At 35.9% G+C, this 16329-nt stretch overlaps 1 protein-coding gene across 1 annotated transcript; it reads left to right on the plus strand.

Annotated features, from left to right (window-relative positions):
* dhcr7 (7-dehydrocholesterol reductase) lies at positions 1 to 15998 on the plus strand. Its single transcript, XM_079801990.1, has 8 exons — positions 1 to 88; positions 1462 to 1577; positions 4833 to 5055; positions 5139 to 5229; positions 6509 to 6722; positions 9966 to 10170; positions 12169 to 12300; positions 14804 to 15998. Exons 2-8 carry the CDS (start codon positions 1468 to 1470, stop codon positions 15266 to 15268), a joined length of 1440 nt encoding a protein of 479 aa, XP_079658116.1. The 5' UTR covers positions 1 to 88; positions 1462 to 1467; the 3' UTR covers positions 15269 to 15998.
* The last annotated feature ends 331 nt before the right edge of the window (positions 15999 to 16329 follow it).

A 16329-nucleotide genomic window follows, 5' to 3' on the forward strand; every position in this document is an offset into this window, starting at 1 on the left:
TCGAACTCGGCCAGAGTCTCCCGTTTGCTCGTTACATCACTGAGAACATCTGGGCAGCGTGAAGTGGCGCAGCATCACCCCTACAACTGTAAGCAGTATTTCACTTTTTTTCAATGGTTGCATTTATGCATTTGAAATCTACGTTATAAACCATTTATTATAATGTAATCTTTAATTGAAGTAAATTTGTTAAGGTTGCATGTACAGCATATGCAGCTGCCCGTTCTGCGTTTAATGTGCTATAGATGGATGGCGTAATTACTTCTGTCACATGGGAGACTGATATTGATATGAGTATAATCTTACACTCTAGTAAGCATGTTAGCACAGGAGTCGTATTTCGCTGTCGGATTAAGCTCAACGAACGAGCACCTTTACTTTGGCAGAAGAATGACGTACTGACGTCATCTCTGCGTGATACATGATTGGCCACTTTTAGCATCGTAGAAAATAAACTCTTAAAAATACATAAATGGACGTTTGATAACAAATGTCATGAACATGTCATTTCTACCACATCTCAAGAAATTTATTGTATTTAATAATAATAGTAATATCATAGATATCTATGGCGTCACTAGCATTATAGACAATAATATGCGATAAATCACAATACGAATGCTCGTGATATTTTACCTCGATGCCTCATATTTCATCTCAAACATGGTCTTCACTGAAAAAGTACTCTTTTTATTTAAACTTTGTTAGCATAACTTCTTTATGTGAAGTGTCTAACTGTACTAACATAATGCACTTACGGTGTACACAGGTTTTTATATTGTACTTATATTTAAAAAATATCTGCATGCATGTAATTACAGCTGTATTAATTTCTATAATTACACCATAATTCCAGCTTAACCCACCCTTAAACTTACTTAAACCACCAAACCTGTCCTAACCTTACCCGTATCCACCTCAATAGCAGAAAAAGTGTCAAATTCAACACAATTAATACAAAATTTTAGTAGTTAAATAGTTTTTTGTATACATTTTTATGCTATTACATACTTTAAACCGTGTAACCCTGAATGAAACATTTCTCCTGGTGTTGTTCATATAATAAATGACAAGGCAGGTTTACAGTTGAACACAAACCCACCAACCTAAAGACAGATGCAGAGGAACTACCTTTGCTTGCATAACATAAGCACACAATTCATAACCTCTTATCAGTTATCACCAGAGATAACATTATATGTCACTGCATCAAACGCAACGACCCTGTTCCTCTAAAACTGATATTTTATATGATAAACTAAGCTATTTAAGTCATTATTTAAAACCATTACCTTTCACAGCTTATACAAATGTCATTACTTATCATATTTAGTGCATATCCTGTATCTTATGTGTGTTATCTGTTATCTGCAGTGCACTTTGTTCTCCACTTATCAACTTAAGCCAGAGACAGGTTCTCCATCCCAGAGGTTATTCTTATGCTCTTTCTCTCTCCTACAGACATCCATGATGGCAGCCGATGCCGTGAGGAAGCGCCATAAGGGCAGCTCCGCCAATGGAGCGCGGGCAGGGCTGAAAGACCACGGAAAGGACACGGCACAATGGGGACGAGCATGGTAACTCACTGCATGTAGTTGGACAAGTATAGTTTAAGCTTAAAAAAGTCTAGCTTGCTTCTATTTCTTTGTTCAGTCACTAATTCCTAATTGTTCAGTCACTAAGTAGTACACGTGAATCTACTAATTAATAACACTGGCATCATGAATGCATTATTTACAGTTATACAAGTCATACAAGTGACATATAATGACAGAATGTAAATATTTTATGAACTATCACTTTAATAAACTTGATGTAATTGTTAGCAGATCGGACACACATGTAGATTTAAATACAAAATTATATGCATCATGGTTTCATGACAATTTGAATATAAATTAACTAAATAACTGTATAATAAGTAAGGAATAATTGACCACGGGCCGTTGAATTATTAGAATAATAATGTATACCTGAGGTGGTAACGTTACTACTCGTCGGGTGTGCATTATTTTCCGTTGTCAATTATTCTGCTTATACTACGGTTACCACACCTCAAAACCTTGTTCAGATGTTGTATTTTAAGACATTTGTCAGGTTTTTGTCCTTAAAACGCTCTTGTGTGCAGGACTAAATTCTTACGCATCTCATCCCCGTTTGTTAATGGTATTAATTCAAATGTTTCTTGAACGTTTTTTACTATCCTTCAGTAGTCAGTTGCAACACAAAACTCAGACACATTAATGATGTTATAAAGTTGAAATCTTGTGGAATATTTGGAACATAACACCTGTTAAGTATAGTAATACTCTTAACAGATAATTCTTTATATTGTGTGATACTTTTTTATTGGGATGCACCGAAAGGAACATTTTGGCCGATAACCGATAATTCTTTATATTTGAAAGCCAATAACCGATATATTGGCAGATAAATCTAAATCCAAATGTTATATAATTTTTGATTTTATATAATTTTTATATAATTTTGTGATCCTTTATTAAACGGATGCACCGTAATGAAAGTTTTGGCCAATACCGATAACCGATAATATTTTATATTTGCAAGCCTATAACCGATATATTGGCCGATAAATCTAAATCCCAATTTTTATATCATTTTGTGATCCTTTTTTATGCGGGTGCACCGAAATGAAAATTTTGGTCAATATGATAACCACATTTTTTTTTATATTTGCAAGCCGAAAACCGAAATATTGGCCGATAAATCTAAATCCAAATTTGTATATAATTTTGAGATCCTTTTTTTATAGGGATGCACCGAAAAGAAAAATTTGGCCAATACCGATAACCGATAATTCTTTATATTTGAAAGCCGATAACCAATATATTGGCCGATAAATCTAAATCCACATTTTTATATAATTTTGAGATCCTTTTTTAATAGGGATGCACCAAAATGAAAATTTTGGCCGATATCGATAACCGATAATTCCTTATATTTGAAAGCCGATAACCAATATATTGGCTGATAAATCTAAATCCAAATTTTTATATAATTTTTTTTAGGGCTGTACGATTAATCGAAAAATAACCGAAACCGACATTCAGAACCTCTAACCGACGTATTTTTCCCATGTCGGTTATTTCGGTTTTCACGTGACTCCGCCCCGTCAGTCATATCAAGTGCAGTTTGCAGGCACACAGAGAGAAGCAGGAGCGGTTATCTGTGTTTATAGATGCCCAGAATCACTATAGTAACTGCATGTTTTACACAGTTTATACAGGTCAGTTAATTGCCGTTCTTCATATAGCCTACCGCTGACGCGCGCGCGCGCACACACACACACACACACAGACGGCGCGCGCAAGCCCTGAAGCCAGATCGCTTTCACTTTCGTGCTCATAAAGTTTGTCAAGTACATACGTTTAAAGGCTTGCCAGTTTCAACATTTATAGCGATTGTGCACTATTCAAAAACAACAATACGGAAAACGTATCCGTTCAGTGCTCAGCTTTTTTCTGTGACACAGAGAGCCGAGCCGTGTCACGTCTCTGACAACACGCGCGCCCTGAAGGCAGACCTCTTTCACCGGTCCTCACAAAGCTTTGTCATTTGTATGTGGTTTAAACCCTGCCAGTTTGAACATTAAAGCGAGTTTTGGCCATCAGATGTGTATTATGTTGAACTAATGCCTGATATATTGTGACAAACGAACACTCAAACAGAAGCTCGCACATCACGCGAAGAATGCGCGCAGAAACGCAGTCTCAACGCTGTCCTGTGACTAAAGCAAGTCACTAAAGTAGCTTAGAAACTCAACCGTTATAGGCATACATTTTAATACCTTTGAAGTACAAACCACAGCTTCATAATGAATAGAGACGGTATGAGTAATTCACACACACAATCTCTCTCTCATTAATGCATTCAAATAAATGTAATGTAGGCCTAATGTGCTAATGTATCTGTATGTGATGTACAACAAGCTGAAATCTGCCCCATAGACAATAACTGCTGAAAGTGAACCGTTTCCTTCAAGTATTTTAAAATCACAAAGAAATGAACTTTTTCATTAAAAAAAAATCCACCTGTTCTATATATAAATATGTAGAACATATTTACAGTACAAACCTTATCAGTGAAGTTACTCAAAAACCTTGTGAGGGCAAAAAAAAAAAAAAAAAAAAGCAATCGAGGTCAAATGTTCAATTAATCGAGGTTTTTATTTTTGGGCAAATCGTTACAGCCCTAATTTTTTTTGTTATATAGTTTTTATATAATTTTGTGATCCTTTTTTATAGGGATGCTCCGTAATGAAAGTTTTGGCCAATACGGTAACCGATAACTTTTTTATATTTGCAAGCCGATAACCACTATATTGGCCGATAAATCTAAATCCAGATTGTTGTGCCTGATTACAAAAACCACCAAAAAGGGTCTCACCATTGAAAGCCATGTCCCAAGCACACAATTATGATGTTCTCATTATAATTGTATGTCAATATGACAGATTTGCTCTGCACATGTTGCACTGAACCGTATTTTCCTTTTTGAAGTGATTTCAACCATATTTCAAGCATCTCAAACCCATTATGGTTAACAGTGGGCATCTGAAGTGTCTCAGCTGAAGGAAATAATACATTATTTATCGGCTTTAATATATTGGACAATTTTCTTATCAGGCCGATAACGATAACATTAAAATCGAACATATATCAGCCGATACTGATACGGTGGCCAATATATCATGCATCCCTAAATGTAACAAATTAAGCTGACAATGTCATTTGCAGTTCATCAATTGTAAAATTCCAATATCCTCCAATATCCAGTTTTGACTGATGTTGATAACCTATTGTTCCCTGTAGGGAGGTGGACTGGTTCTCTCTGACCGGTGTGATCCTGCTGCTGTGCTTTGCCCCCTTCCTCGTCTTTTTCTTCATCATGGCATGTGATCAGTACCAGTGCTCCATCAGCCATCCATTACTGGACCTCTACAACGGTGACGCCACCCTGCTCACTATCTGGACCCGTTCCCCTTCCTTCACATGGGCCGCTGCCAAGATCTACGCAGTCTGGGTCGCATTTCAGGTGTGCAGAATTGCAGGAGAAACACCATTTGTAGTGAAAAAGATATGGACTTGAATTGTGAGGTTGGGTTGTCTCTACACTAGGTGGCGCTGTACATGTGCGTTCCAGATTTACTGCATAAGATCCTTCCAGGATACGTGGGAGGAGTTCAGGATGGCGCCCGAACACCAGCAGGTAATAAAAAAACTAATTAATTTATCAGAAATATTTGGAAGTTTGGAATAAGCTCTATTTTTCCAGCTCTAAATATAGGTCTATATAAGGCTAAATATATTTGATTAAAAATACAGTAAATAAACAGCAAAATTATTATATTTTAAAATATTTGGTTTGTAATTTAATATATTGTAAAATGTAATTTATCCCTGTGATCAAAGCTGAATTTTCAGCATCATTACTCCAGTCTCATGATCCTTCAGAAATCATTCTAATATGTATTATCAATGTTGAAAAAAGCTTTTGCTGCTTAATATGTTTGTGGAAACTGCACTTTTAAAAAAAAGAGTACAAAACTTGTTCTTTTAGGGTACAAGTGGCCGTCACTGGGGTGGGTTTATATATATAAAAAAAATAGAAATTAACACTTTTATTTAACAAGGAAATTAAAGATTCAAGTGAAGGTAAAGATATATGTTATAAGATTTATATTTGAAATAAATGCTGTTCTTTTGTATCATATATATATTGTATATATGTATATATACATCTTACTTACTTACTTACTTACTGTATCTTACTTACCCCAGAAAATATTAAGCAGGAAAACTGTTTTCAACATTGATAGTAATAATAAATGTTTCTTGAGCAGCAAATTATCATATCAGAATGATTTGTGAAGGATCATGTGACACTGAAGACCGGAGTAATTTGACTGAAAATACAGCTTTGATCACAGAAATAAATGACATTTTAAAATATATTCAAATAGAAAATATTTTGGTAACACTTTAGAATAATGGTCATTAGTTAACATTAGTTAATGTATTAACTAACATGAACTAACCATGAGCAGTACATTTGTTACTGTATTTGTTCATCTTTGTTAACGTTAGTTAATATAAATACAGCTGTTCATGGTTTGTTCATGTTAGTTCACACTGCATTAACTAATGTTAACAAGATTTTAATAATGCATTAGTAAATGTTGAAATTAACATTAACAAAGATTAATAAACGCTTTATAAGTGCACTTCATTATTAGTTAATGTTAACTAATGTAGTTAACTAATGGTAACTAATGACCATTATTCTAAAGTGTTACCAATATTTTTTATATTTATATAATATTGATATTTTTATATTATATTTCACAATATTACAATTTTTACTGTATTTTTGATCAAATAAATGCAGCCTTGGTGAGAAGAAGAGACTTATTTTAAAAATATATACTTTGACTGCGGGTGTACAAACCTTTGCATTTATGTAATATGGATGTGTGTCTTTCTCTCAGGTTTGATTAATAAGTACGAGGTGAACGGTCTGCAGTGCTGGATAATCACTCATGTTTTGTGGGTGGCTAACGCTCAATACTTCCACTGGTTTTCGCCAACCATCATCATTGACAACTGGATCCCTCTGTTATGGTGCACCAACATCCTCGGCTATGCCGTGTCCACCTTCGCTTTCATTAAGGCTTATCTGTTCCCTACCAACGCAGAGGACTGGTGAGAAAACACACTGGGATTATTTACTGTACACACAGTGGCATCTTCAAAAAAGTCAGGTCGTTTTCCACTTATAGTTTTATATTTGAGTAAGAGCAACACACATCCTTTGAAAGCTTTTTGAAAACGCGAGGCGCACCGCACTGCCTTTGTTGGTTGACGTTTTTTTCATTTAGAAATAAAAGAGCAGTGCATTATTTTTTTATGTTGCTAGGCAACCCCCGAATCAGCTGTGCTATCAGCCTAATCAAGATAACCATCAGTACAATGGAAGGCCCGCCTCTCCATTCATTCGATTGGACAATGGGGAAAAAAATGGCTGCTTGATTTTTTTTTCAACTTCATGCGCTCAGAGCGCTAGAGGTGTATCAGGCGGTTAAAACACGAGGAGCCCGAGGCACCCAAACAGCGCACATAACGCTCACTCCCAACAGAAAACTATTTAAAAAATGCGCCTCTTACGGCAAAAAACCCGTTGTGTCTGATCAGGGTTTTACTACTGACCACGCCACTGCAGACATTACATCATGTGCGTCTTTTTTAATCTTGTGTTGGGTGGAGCTAGTGTAAATAGACACTCTGTTATAATAAAGGTGTGCACATTTATGCGACCAGGTCATTTTAGGTATTTATATTTATTTCTTACATAAAAAATGTATTTAAGCCTTTTTTTCAAGATTTACACATTTCAATTACAGTTTTTCTCAGTCGCTTTGGTACATTTCTCAAATCATCCTCGACATTTGCAAAACAGCAAGTGCATTTCTCAAAACAATTCGTACAAATAGCAAAACACCATGGATTACCTGCAAAAGCCAGTCTCTTGCTCAAAATCCTTAGTTCATCTCTCAAAAGTAAATATCTGTGCCAATGAACATGTCAGTGCCATCAGAATGACAAGTCCTTGTATCATTGTGTATGAATAAGACAGTCAAATTGCTTAGTCATTGTCAATATAACTGTACTCTGGAGGGATGGTCTGATGTAAACTATGGCTAAAGTTTTGATGACAATTATTGTAAATTGTAGGTTACACCTTAGTGTATGTGGGAGTTTGAATGCAAGAGACTGGACAAGATTCACATTTACGCTTTTACTGTTTGTACTGTAATTTGTTGACAGACCATGTCATTGAGATACAGAGAGAAAAAGACAGCACTGCATAGCACAAAGGGAAAAAAAACTGAAAAATAAAAGTAGAAATGCGAACGTCTAACGGAAATGTATAGAAATATGCTTGACATATTATGACAACTTGTTCAACCATTTTGCATGTAAAGACTTATGCTATGAACTAATGCCTAAATGTTGTCGGGGGTGAGACTATTCTACAGAGACCCATTATAATACATTTTGATCAACATGACATAAGCAACTGATAATGTAGGAAACAGCAGAGAATTGTACATACCGGTAATCATTTGCATGGATGTACACAAGCATTTGCAACTTGTTCAAAGAAATGAGAAACTGCTTTTTTGATGTGCACAAGTGACACAATGATGTGAAGATTGAACAGGTAGCTTTGAGAATTTCAATTCTGATCTGAGAAATGTACCAAAGCGACTGAGAAAAACTGTAATAGTAAAATTCCTTCAAATTAAATTGAATAATCCTTCCACATTATTCATATTATAAATTAAGAATATTAAATGATCTTAACAAGCTTAATAAAACATTTTGTATGAATATTAATGGAACACGGGAATGGACCATTTTGTTAATGTGATTTGTATTCATAAATTAAAATTAGTCAGTTAATCAGTTGGATAGAATATTGAAAAAATGCTTACATTTTTTTAGTGTGCATTAAAGATGGATAAAGATCTGACATGACTTTACTTAGATTTATTTTACATATCTAATGTAAATAATAATAATAATCTATTATGTGTATATTTGTATGTATGTATGTATATATATATATATATATATATATATATATATATATATATATATATATATATATATATATATATATATATATATATATATATATATATATATATATATATATATATATATATATATATATATATATATATATATATATATATATAAAATAAAACCAGTAAAATACTACTAGTAATAATATTATTAATACATTATTTTACTTTTAATTTGTTAAAAAACATTTTTTACTTAATTACTTAATTGTTTGCAACTTTTTGCAAAAATTGTTTTTTATTAATGCATTTTTCTGCAGGTCTTAAAAAGTCTTAATTTTCCCTTCCACAGTTTTAGGCCTTTAAACATCTTAAATCTGGCTTAAATTAATTTAAATGTTGCATGCACTGCAAAAAAAATGTATACCTTCCTCTGTATTTGTGTCTTGTTTTCTAGTCCAGATATCTACACATCCTTAAATCATGATACATTTACTGAACAAGCTAAATTAAGACATAAACTCGTTTCTGATAAATTAAGACAAATTTAACTGAGTTTACACTTAAAACTAAAATAAATATACAGTTTATGGACCCACTTTATATTAGGTGGCTTTAACTACTATGTACTAACATTTTAATTAATCATTTGATACAATGCACTTATTGTGTACATACATGTTTTTATATTGTACTTACATTTTAAAAAATACCTGCGTGTAATTATATCTGTAATTAATTTCTGTAGTTACATTTGTAATTACACAGTTGACACTTCCCTTACACCTAACCCTACCCTTAAACTTACCCATATCCCCACACCTGTCCCTAACCCTACCCCTATCCCACCTCAATATCAGCAAAGGTGTTTTGCAATACAATTTGAACACAGTAAGTACATTGTACTTATTTTTTGATGTAAGTACATAGTAGTTAAGGCCACCTAATATAAAGTGGGGCCCAGTATATAAATGGTTTTGAATTCATTTGAATCATAAACTCACTTCATTTTGGTCAATTTCACAGAAAACGAGACGACTTCTTACCTTATACCACATTGCTTCTCCAGTAAATGTCTTGATATAAGAATCTTTAGATATTTGCACTGGAAAACAAGACAAAAATACTGAGGAAGAACGTTATTTTATGTGCAGTGCGATCAGAAGGTACTCGAGCCTTAAGCTAGTTTTGTAAAATTATTTAAAGTAATGGATATCTGTTTATCAAACTCAGAAGTGTTGCTAATACAACTCATGGTGTTTCTCCTTCCACATTTACATTTAGAGAACATAATGACATGTTGTGATGCTAAATGGGTTCAGTGTTTTTAACTGTCTTGTTCATGTCTGATCTGCAGTAAATTCACCGGCAACATCTTCTACAACTACATGATGGGAATAGAGTTCAACCCTCGTATAGGAGAATGGTTCGACTTCAAGCTTTTCTTCAATGGCCGGCCGGGTATCGTGGCGTGGACCCTGATTAACTTATCCTACGCGGCCAAGCAGCAGGAGCTGTACGGTTACGTGACAAACTCCATGATACTGGTCAATGTTTTGCAAGTGAGTCATAGCCACTAGGTGGCACTATAGGACAGCTTAACTATTGCTCAAACTTGGGGTAATAAACACATCAACCTTTACCACTGCCTTACAACAGGGGTTTTCAAACTGGTGTCCTCCAGAAGGTTCTAAGGGGTCCCCAGACAATTTCAGAGAATAAAAAGACAAAGCAAAAATGGTCTACCGAACATTCTACCTGTTTCATTTCTAAATGTTTCTCTCCTTTCTTGCCGTACTTTCCAGAATTTTTGCTTTGTATCTTTCTAGTGAGTTTTTCCTCGCCATAGTCCCCTTTATCTCGCTCACTGGGGTTGTAAGGCAGTATTCTTAACAGTACTTAAGCTGCTTACATAGGAAGGGGGTCCCTCATAAAAGGTTCATCATATTCGGGGGTCCTTGGCATTATAAAGTTTGAAAACCCCTGCCCTACAACATGCAGTGCTAGTTAATGTGTTTTGTACTGGTAAAAAAAACACCCAAACTAAGCAAAAATATGCAACTTGGTTCAGTTGCTGATATTTATATATGGCCAAAAAGTAAGATACAATTTTGCAAGATAAATGATTGTAATGTAAATCAATGAGATCTTTCATGCATATAAATATCAGTTCTAATAGCAATCTATATCTCCCAATATTATGTCTTAGTACAATGATATTTAAATGCTTAGTTTTATGATCAAAGCTCTATATTTTATTATGGGGGCAAAACATACACCAATCAGGCATAACATTATGGTGATGTGAATAACACTGATTATCTCTTCATCACCTGGGATATATTAGGCAGCAAGTGAACATTTTGTCCTCAAAGTTGATGTGTTAGAAGCAGGAAAAATGGGCAAGCGTAAGGATTTGAGCGAGTTTGACAAGGGCCAAATTGTGATGGCTAGATGACTGGGTCAGAGTATCTCCAAAACTGCAGCTCTTGTGGGGTGTTCCCGGTCTGCAGTGGTCAGTCTCTATCAAAAGTGGTCCAAGGAAGGACCAGTGGAGAACCGGCGACAGGGTCATGGGCGGCCAAGGCTCATTGATGCACGTGGGGAGCGAAGGCTGGCCCGTGTGGTCCGATCAAACAGACGAGCTACTGGAGCTCAAATTGCTCAAGAAGTTAACGCTGGTTCTGATAGAAAGGTGTCAGAATACACAGAGCATCGCAGTTTGTTGCGTATGGGGCGGCATAGCCGCTGACCAGTCAGAGTGCCCATGCTGACCCCTGTCCACCGCCGAAAGTGCCTACAGTGGAACGTGAGCATCAGAACTGGACCACGGAGCAATGAAAGAAGGTGGCCTGGTCTGATGAATCACATTTTCTTTTACATCACATGGTGCACATGTGCGTCGCTTACCTGGGGAACACATGGCACCAGGATGCACTATGGGAAGAAGGCAAGCCAGCGTAGATGCCACAGCATCTTCAGGGGTCTAGTGGAGTCCATGCCTCGACGGGTCAGGGCTGTTTTGGCAGCAAAATGGGCCCATCACAATATTAGGTCATAATGTTATGCCTGATTGGTGTATAATGCAATGCAATATAATGACTGAGAGATATATAATATATAAACATTCCTCAAAAGCCTGATATATATTTGATACTCACATCTGAACATGATTTTTCTAAACAAAACAAAAAAAGTATGGATAATCAAATAAACCTAAGCTGATTCAGTTTAGTAAGTGTTATTATGTTTACTTTATGATTTCACAGCAAAAAGATATGCATACCACATCATGTTTTTAGAATGATACCTTTTACCTGCTAAAAAAGTATAAGTTAGTTGACTGAATGCATGGCATAGATTGTGTGCAACAGGTTTTTCTGCAAAGTTTGATCATTTAGAAGCCTTAGTATTAAATATGGTACAGTAGGCTTTATAGGGTCACAAAATGATCAGATGATGGCAGGATTTGTCTGTATTTATTCATAAAGTGTATTTTATTTTCCATAATTTTCCCATCACTGCCTCATATCACAAATGTGACCCGTTTCTTCTCTAAGGCCATCTATGTATTGGACTTCTTCTGGAATGAAGCGTGGTACCTGAAGACTATAGACATCTGCCATGATCATTTCGGCTGGTACCTGGGCTGGGGAGACTGTGTGTGGCTGCCTTTCCTCTACACACTGCAGGTGTGTGTCAGGGCTTCACTTCTGTTGGATGTGCCATCTACAGTATTGGATTCACTATTTTATAGAGCTGCGCGATTCTGAATACATTTAGACTCACAATTATTATTTGTTTAAAAAAGAAATTCTGAAGAGACATCTAAACAAAATAACGTAATTTACTAGAGGTTCTGATCAAATGTTAATTGTTGCAGTCTATTTAAAAAAATATTTAATTCATTTGAATTGAAGGGGTGATGAACTGAGAAATCAACTTTCCCTTGAGCCTTTGACATATAAAAGTTCATCGTGATATAAGAATATCCTGTAAGTTTCGGAGCTGAAAACTTCCTTGTTAGTCAAAGAAAAGCTTTTATTGACACCAGGCCCAGAAAACGAGAGATCTCAGAATATGCTAACGCAATAAATATTTGTTTGATTTTGCGAGCCCTGTGGGCGGATTCCGGTTGCCGTTTTCCACATTGGAAGTTTTCAAAACAATTCCCCACATGTACTGACAGGGGAGCTGAAACTCATTATTATGCAAAACTGTAATCCAATCATAGCCTTGGGCGTTTACTTCCAAGTCTTTAGTGCGGCACGCCCTTAAAAACAGAGCGTTCCATGAGAGAGCCTCAAAACCAGGGCAGAAAATAGCCTATTACTTATTCATTATGATGTTTCTGAATGTAAAAACCACACAAACGTAATAAGTTGACCCCAGACAACAGTATAACATTTTTAAAAAGCCAGTTCATGACACCTTTAATTATTTATTTTTTTAATTGGGTTGAGTGAATGATTCAATGACTCACTTTCATTATTGGATGAATCAGCATTTTTGAACAAATCTCTTGAATGAATGATTCAATGACAAACATTTTTAACAGTCACTTGCCTACACCTACTGGTGTAACAATGTAATTGATACAATAATTTATACAATTTAACTTTTGTTTATAATTTATAATGATGTAATTGATACTCACGCGCATTACATTTGTATGAAACAAGAGGGCAAGTCCGTGATACCGGATGACAAAATTAAATAATTGTACACAAAATATTGATTTGATTTTAATATGAAATGAATTCAATATTTAAAATGTTCATATTTTATTGGCCTACCAAATGCAGAACTTCCACAAGGAAAAAAACGTTCCTAGCAAGCGTATAGCGCTGACTTCAGTAACCCCGGATGAGCCTGTGTTAACAGTTTTTCCAGTTTGTTATCTGGGATTATTACATGGCTCTATGGAATACTTGATTCTGATTGGTCAATCGCGCATTTCAGCGGTATGTTATTCCCAGATAACAACCGCCAAAGTGAATAACACACCATTAATCTGGGTACTACGAGTTATCTTGACTGGTACTACTTAAAGGGGTCATGAACTGGCTTTTATAAATATTTTTTTTACTGTTGTCTGAGGTCAATTTATGATGTTTGCGTGGTTTTTACATTCAAGAACATCATAATCAATAAGTAATAGGCTATTTTCTGCCTTGGTTTTGAGGCTTTTGATGGGCATGCCGCACTGAAGACTGTAAACGCCCACAGCTAGGATTGGATAAGATTTGCATATTTAATGAGCTTCAGCTCACCTCAGTACATGTGGGGATTGTTTTGAAAGCGTCTGGAGAAATGCCAGAAAATCGTTTCTGCGGTGAAATGAAGCGAACAAATGCGCAATGAGTCTTACTCATATGAGCTGGAACCGGCATGTTTATTGCTCAGCAGAGCGACCCGTTTAGCTCCACGAGTCGGTGGGCGGGCTTGGGGCGGCGCTTCTGCGTCCTAATAATGGTTGACATATTCTGAGATCTCTCGTTTTCTGGGCCTGGTGTCTATAAAAGCTTTTCTTTGACTAACAAGGACGTTTTCAGCTCTGAAACTTACAGGATATTCTTATATCACGATGAACTTTTATATACCAAAGGCTCAAAGGAAAATTGATTTCTCAATTCATCACCCCTTTAAATGCTTAACGTGTCACTCCACCGTCGACTCTCTGGCGCCATCTTGCGAATGAAAAACACTTAACCACCAAGGGTTACAATGGAAGACTTCAGCATTCATCTCAACATATATGATAAAAACAAATCTTTTCAGCAATGGATAAAGGCTCAAAGCAGTTTGGAACTGTTTTTCTTCGCGGAAGCTTTGTGTAAGCTCTAATAAAATATTTAAACTCAAGACAATATTTTGTGTCTAATTTACTAGAGACAAGTAGCCGTGTAACAAGCGGGATAATATACATCCAGCCGGTTGTTATCGCAGAATAAGCCCCTTCAGAGTGACGCAAGATCACTCTGTCGGGGTTCAGTCTGCGAGAACAACCGGCTGGATGTACATTATCCCTTACATAACATACCACTGGATGTGCGATTGATCAGAATCAAGTATTCCACAGAGCCGTGTAATAACGATAAATCGTGCAGCTCTAATATTTTAGTTGATCCTTCACCTCACAATAGGAGAGTAATGCTGTTTATGTAGATCTTGATTCATCATCTTGTTCTTTAGGGCCTTTACCTGGTCTACAACCCCGTCCAGCTTTCCACGCCCCATGCCGCAGGCGTCCTCATCCTGGGTCTGATGGGCTACTACATCTTCCGCTCAACCAACCACCAGAAAGACATTTTCCGTCGCACGGAGGGTAACTGCAAAATCTGGGGTAAGAAGCCCACCTTCATCGAGTGTTCCTACCAATCAGCCGACGGTGGCCTTCACAAGAGCAAACTCATGACCTCTGGGTTTTGGGGTGTGGCTCGCCACATGAACTACACGGGCGACTTGATGGGCTCGCTGGCGTATTGCATGGCCTGTGGTGGAAATCACTTGCTGCCCTATTTTTACTTCGTCTACATGACCATCCTACTGGTGCACCGCTGCATTCGTGATGAGCACCGCTGTGGGAACAAGTACGGCAAGGACTGGGATCGCTACACCGCGGCGGTGCCCTACCGTTTGCTGCCCAACATCTTCTAGTGCGTTCCGCCGGATCCCAGATTGCTTTTCAGCCACGTACAGGAAAGCACTTTGCCTTGTTATTTTCTGTGGCTCTTTGTACTTGTTTTGAAACAGTTGGCTCTTTAATCATTTATGGGAGTGTGGTGTGCCTCCCATTAGATTATTTTGCCTTTTAGTGAGTGATCGAGAGTACATGTACTATATGTGAATATATCAGTACAAAATGATCAAGGTGACACAACATTACAGAAAACTGAGATCAAGTCTTAATATTCCTGCCTGTGAATACGTTTTTCAGTAGACAGGATAACTCATTGTATAGAGAATATGGCTCATAATTGTTCAGAAATGCTCAGACTGCAGCTTATCATTTATATTCATATTTTTCTACCAACCAAACTACTGAAATAAAAGTGTTCTACTTTGTCTTTGGTTTTTCTCCTGGTTCTCCATTTCTAAAATAAAAAAAGAACTATTCAAAAAAAAAAGTTTGTGACATAAATATATTACTCCATGTAAAAATAATAGTTAATTATTATTTAATTTGAACAGTGAAGTTCTGTTGTGCAGTATATTGTTTGATAAAACATTTCGTTTTATTTCATATGACTAAAAGGTAAATTAAATTAATGTTTTAAAAATTACATAGAATTTATATATATATATGAGGGTGATTAATGGAACACTGATATGAACTACAAGACGTTTTTTTTTTGTTAAACTTTTAATAAATTGATGTTAAATTGTATAAGTTTCATGATTTCAATTAATTAGACATGCTTTTGATTACTAAAATGGGTCCAGAAAAATTTAAACTGAAAAAAATGAATTTGGAAAAATATAAACCGGATTTCATAAGGCCTTAATAATGCACTAAAATACATGACAAACAACCAATTTAAGATGTAACAACGAATTTGCAATATATATGAATGGATATTTACTTTGGTCATAATTATTTATGAAAATATACAGTCAAACTAAAATGTATTCAGACACCTTCAACATTTTCTCACATTATCACAGTTTATTCGCTATAGTTTAGAAAATGGTAATAAAATATGACAAGAACTCAGAGT

Source organism: Gobio gobio (assembly GCF_949357685.1).
Source record: "Gobio gobio genome assembly, chromosome: 2".
NCBI lineage: Eukaryota > Metazoa > Chordata > Actinopteri > Cypriniformes > Gobionidae > Gobio > Gobio gobio.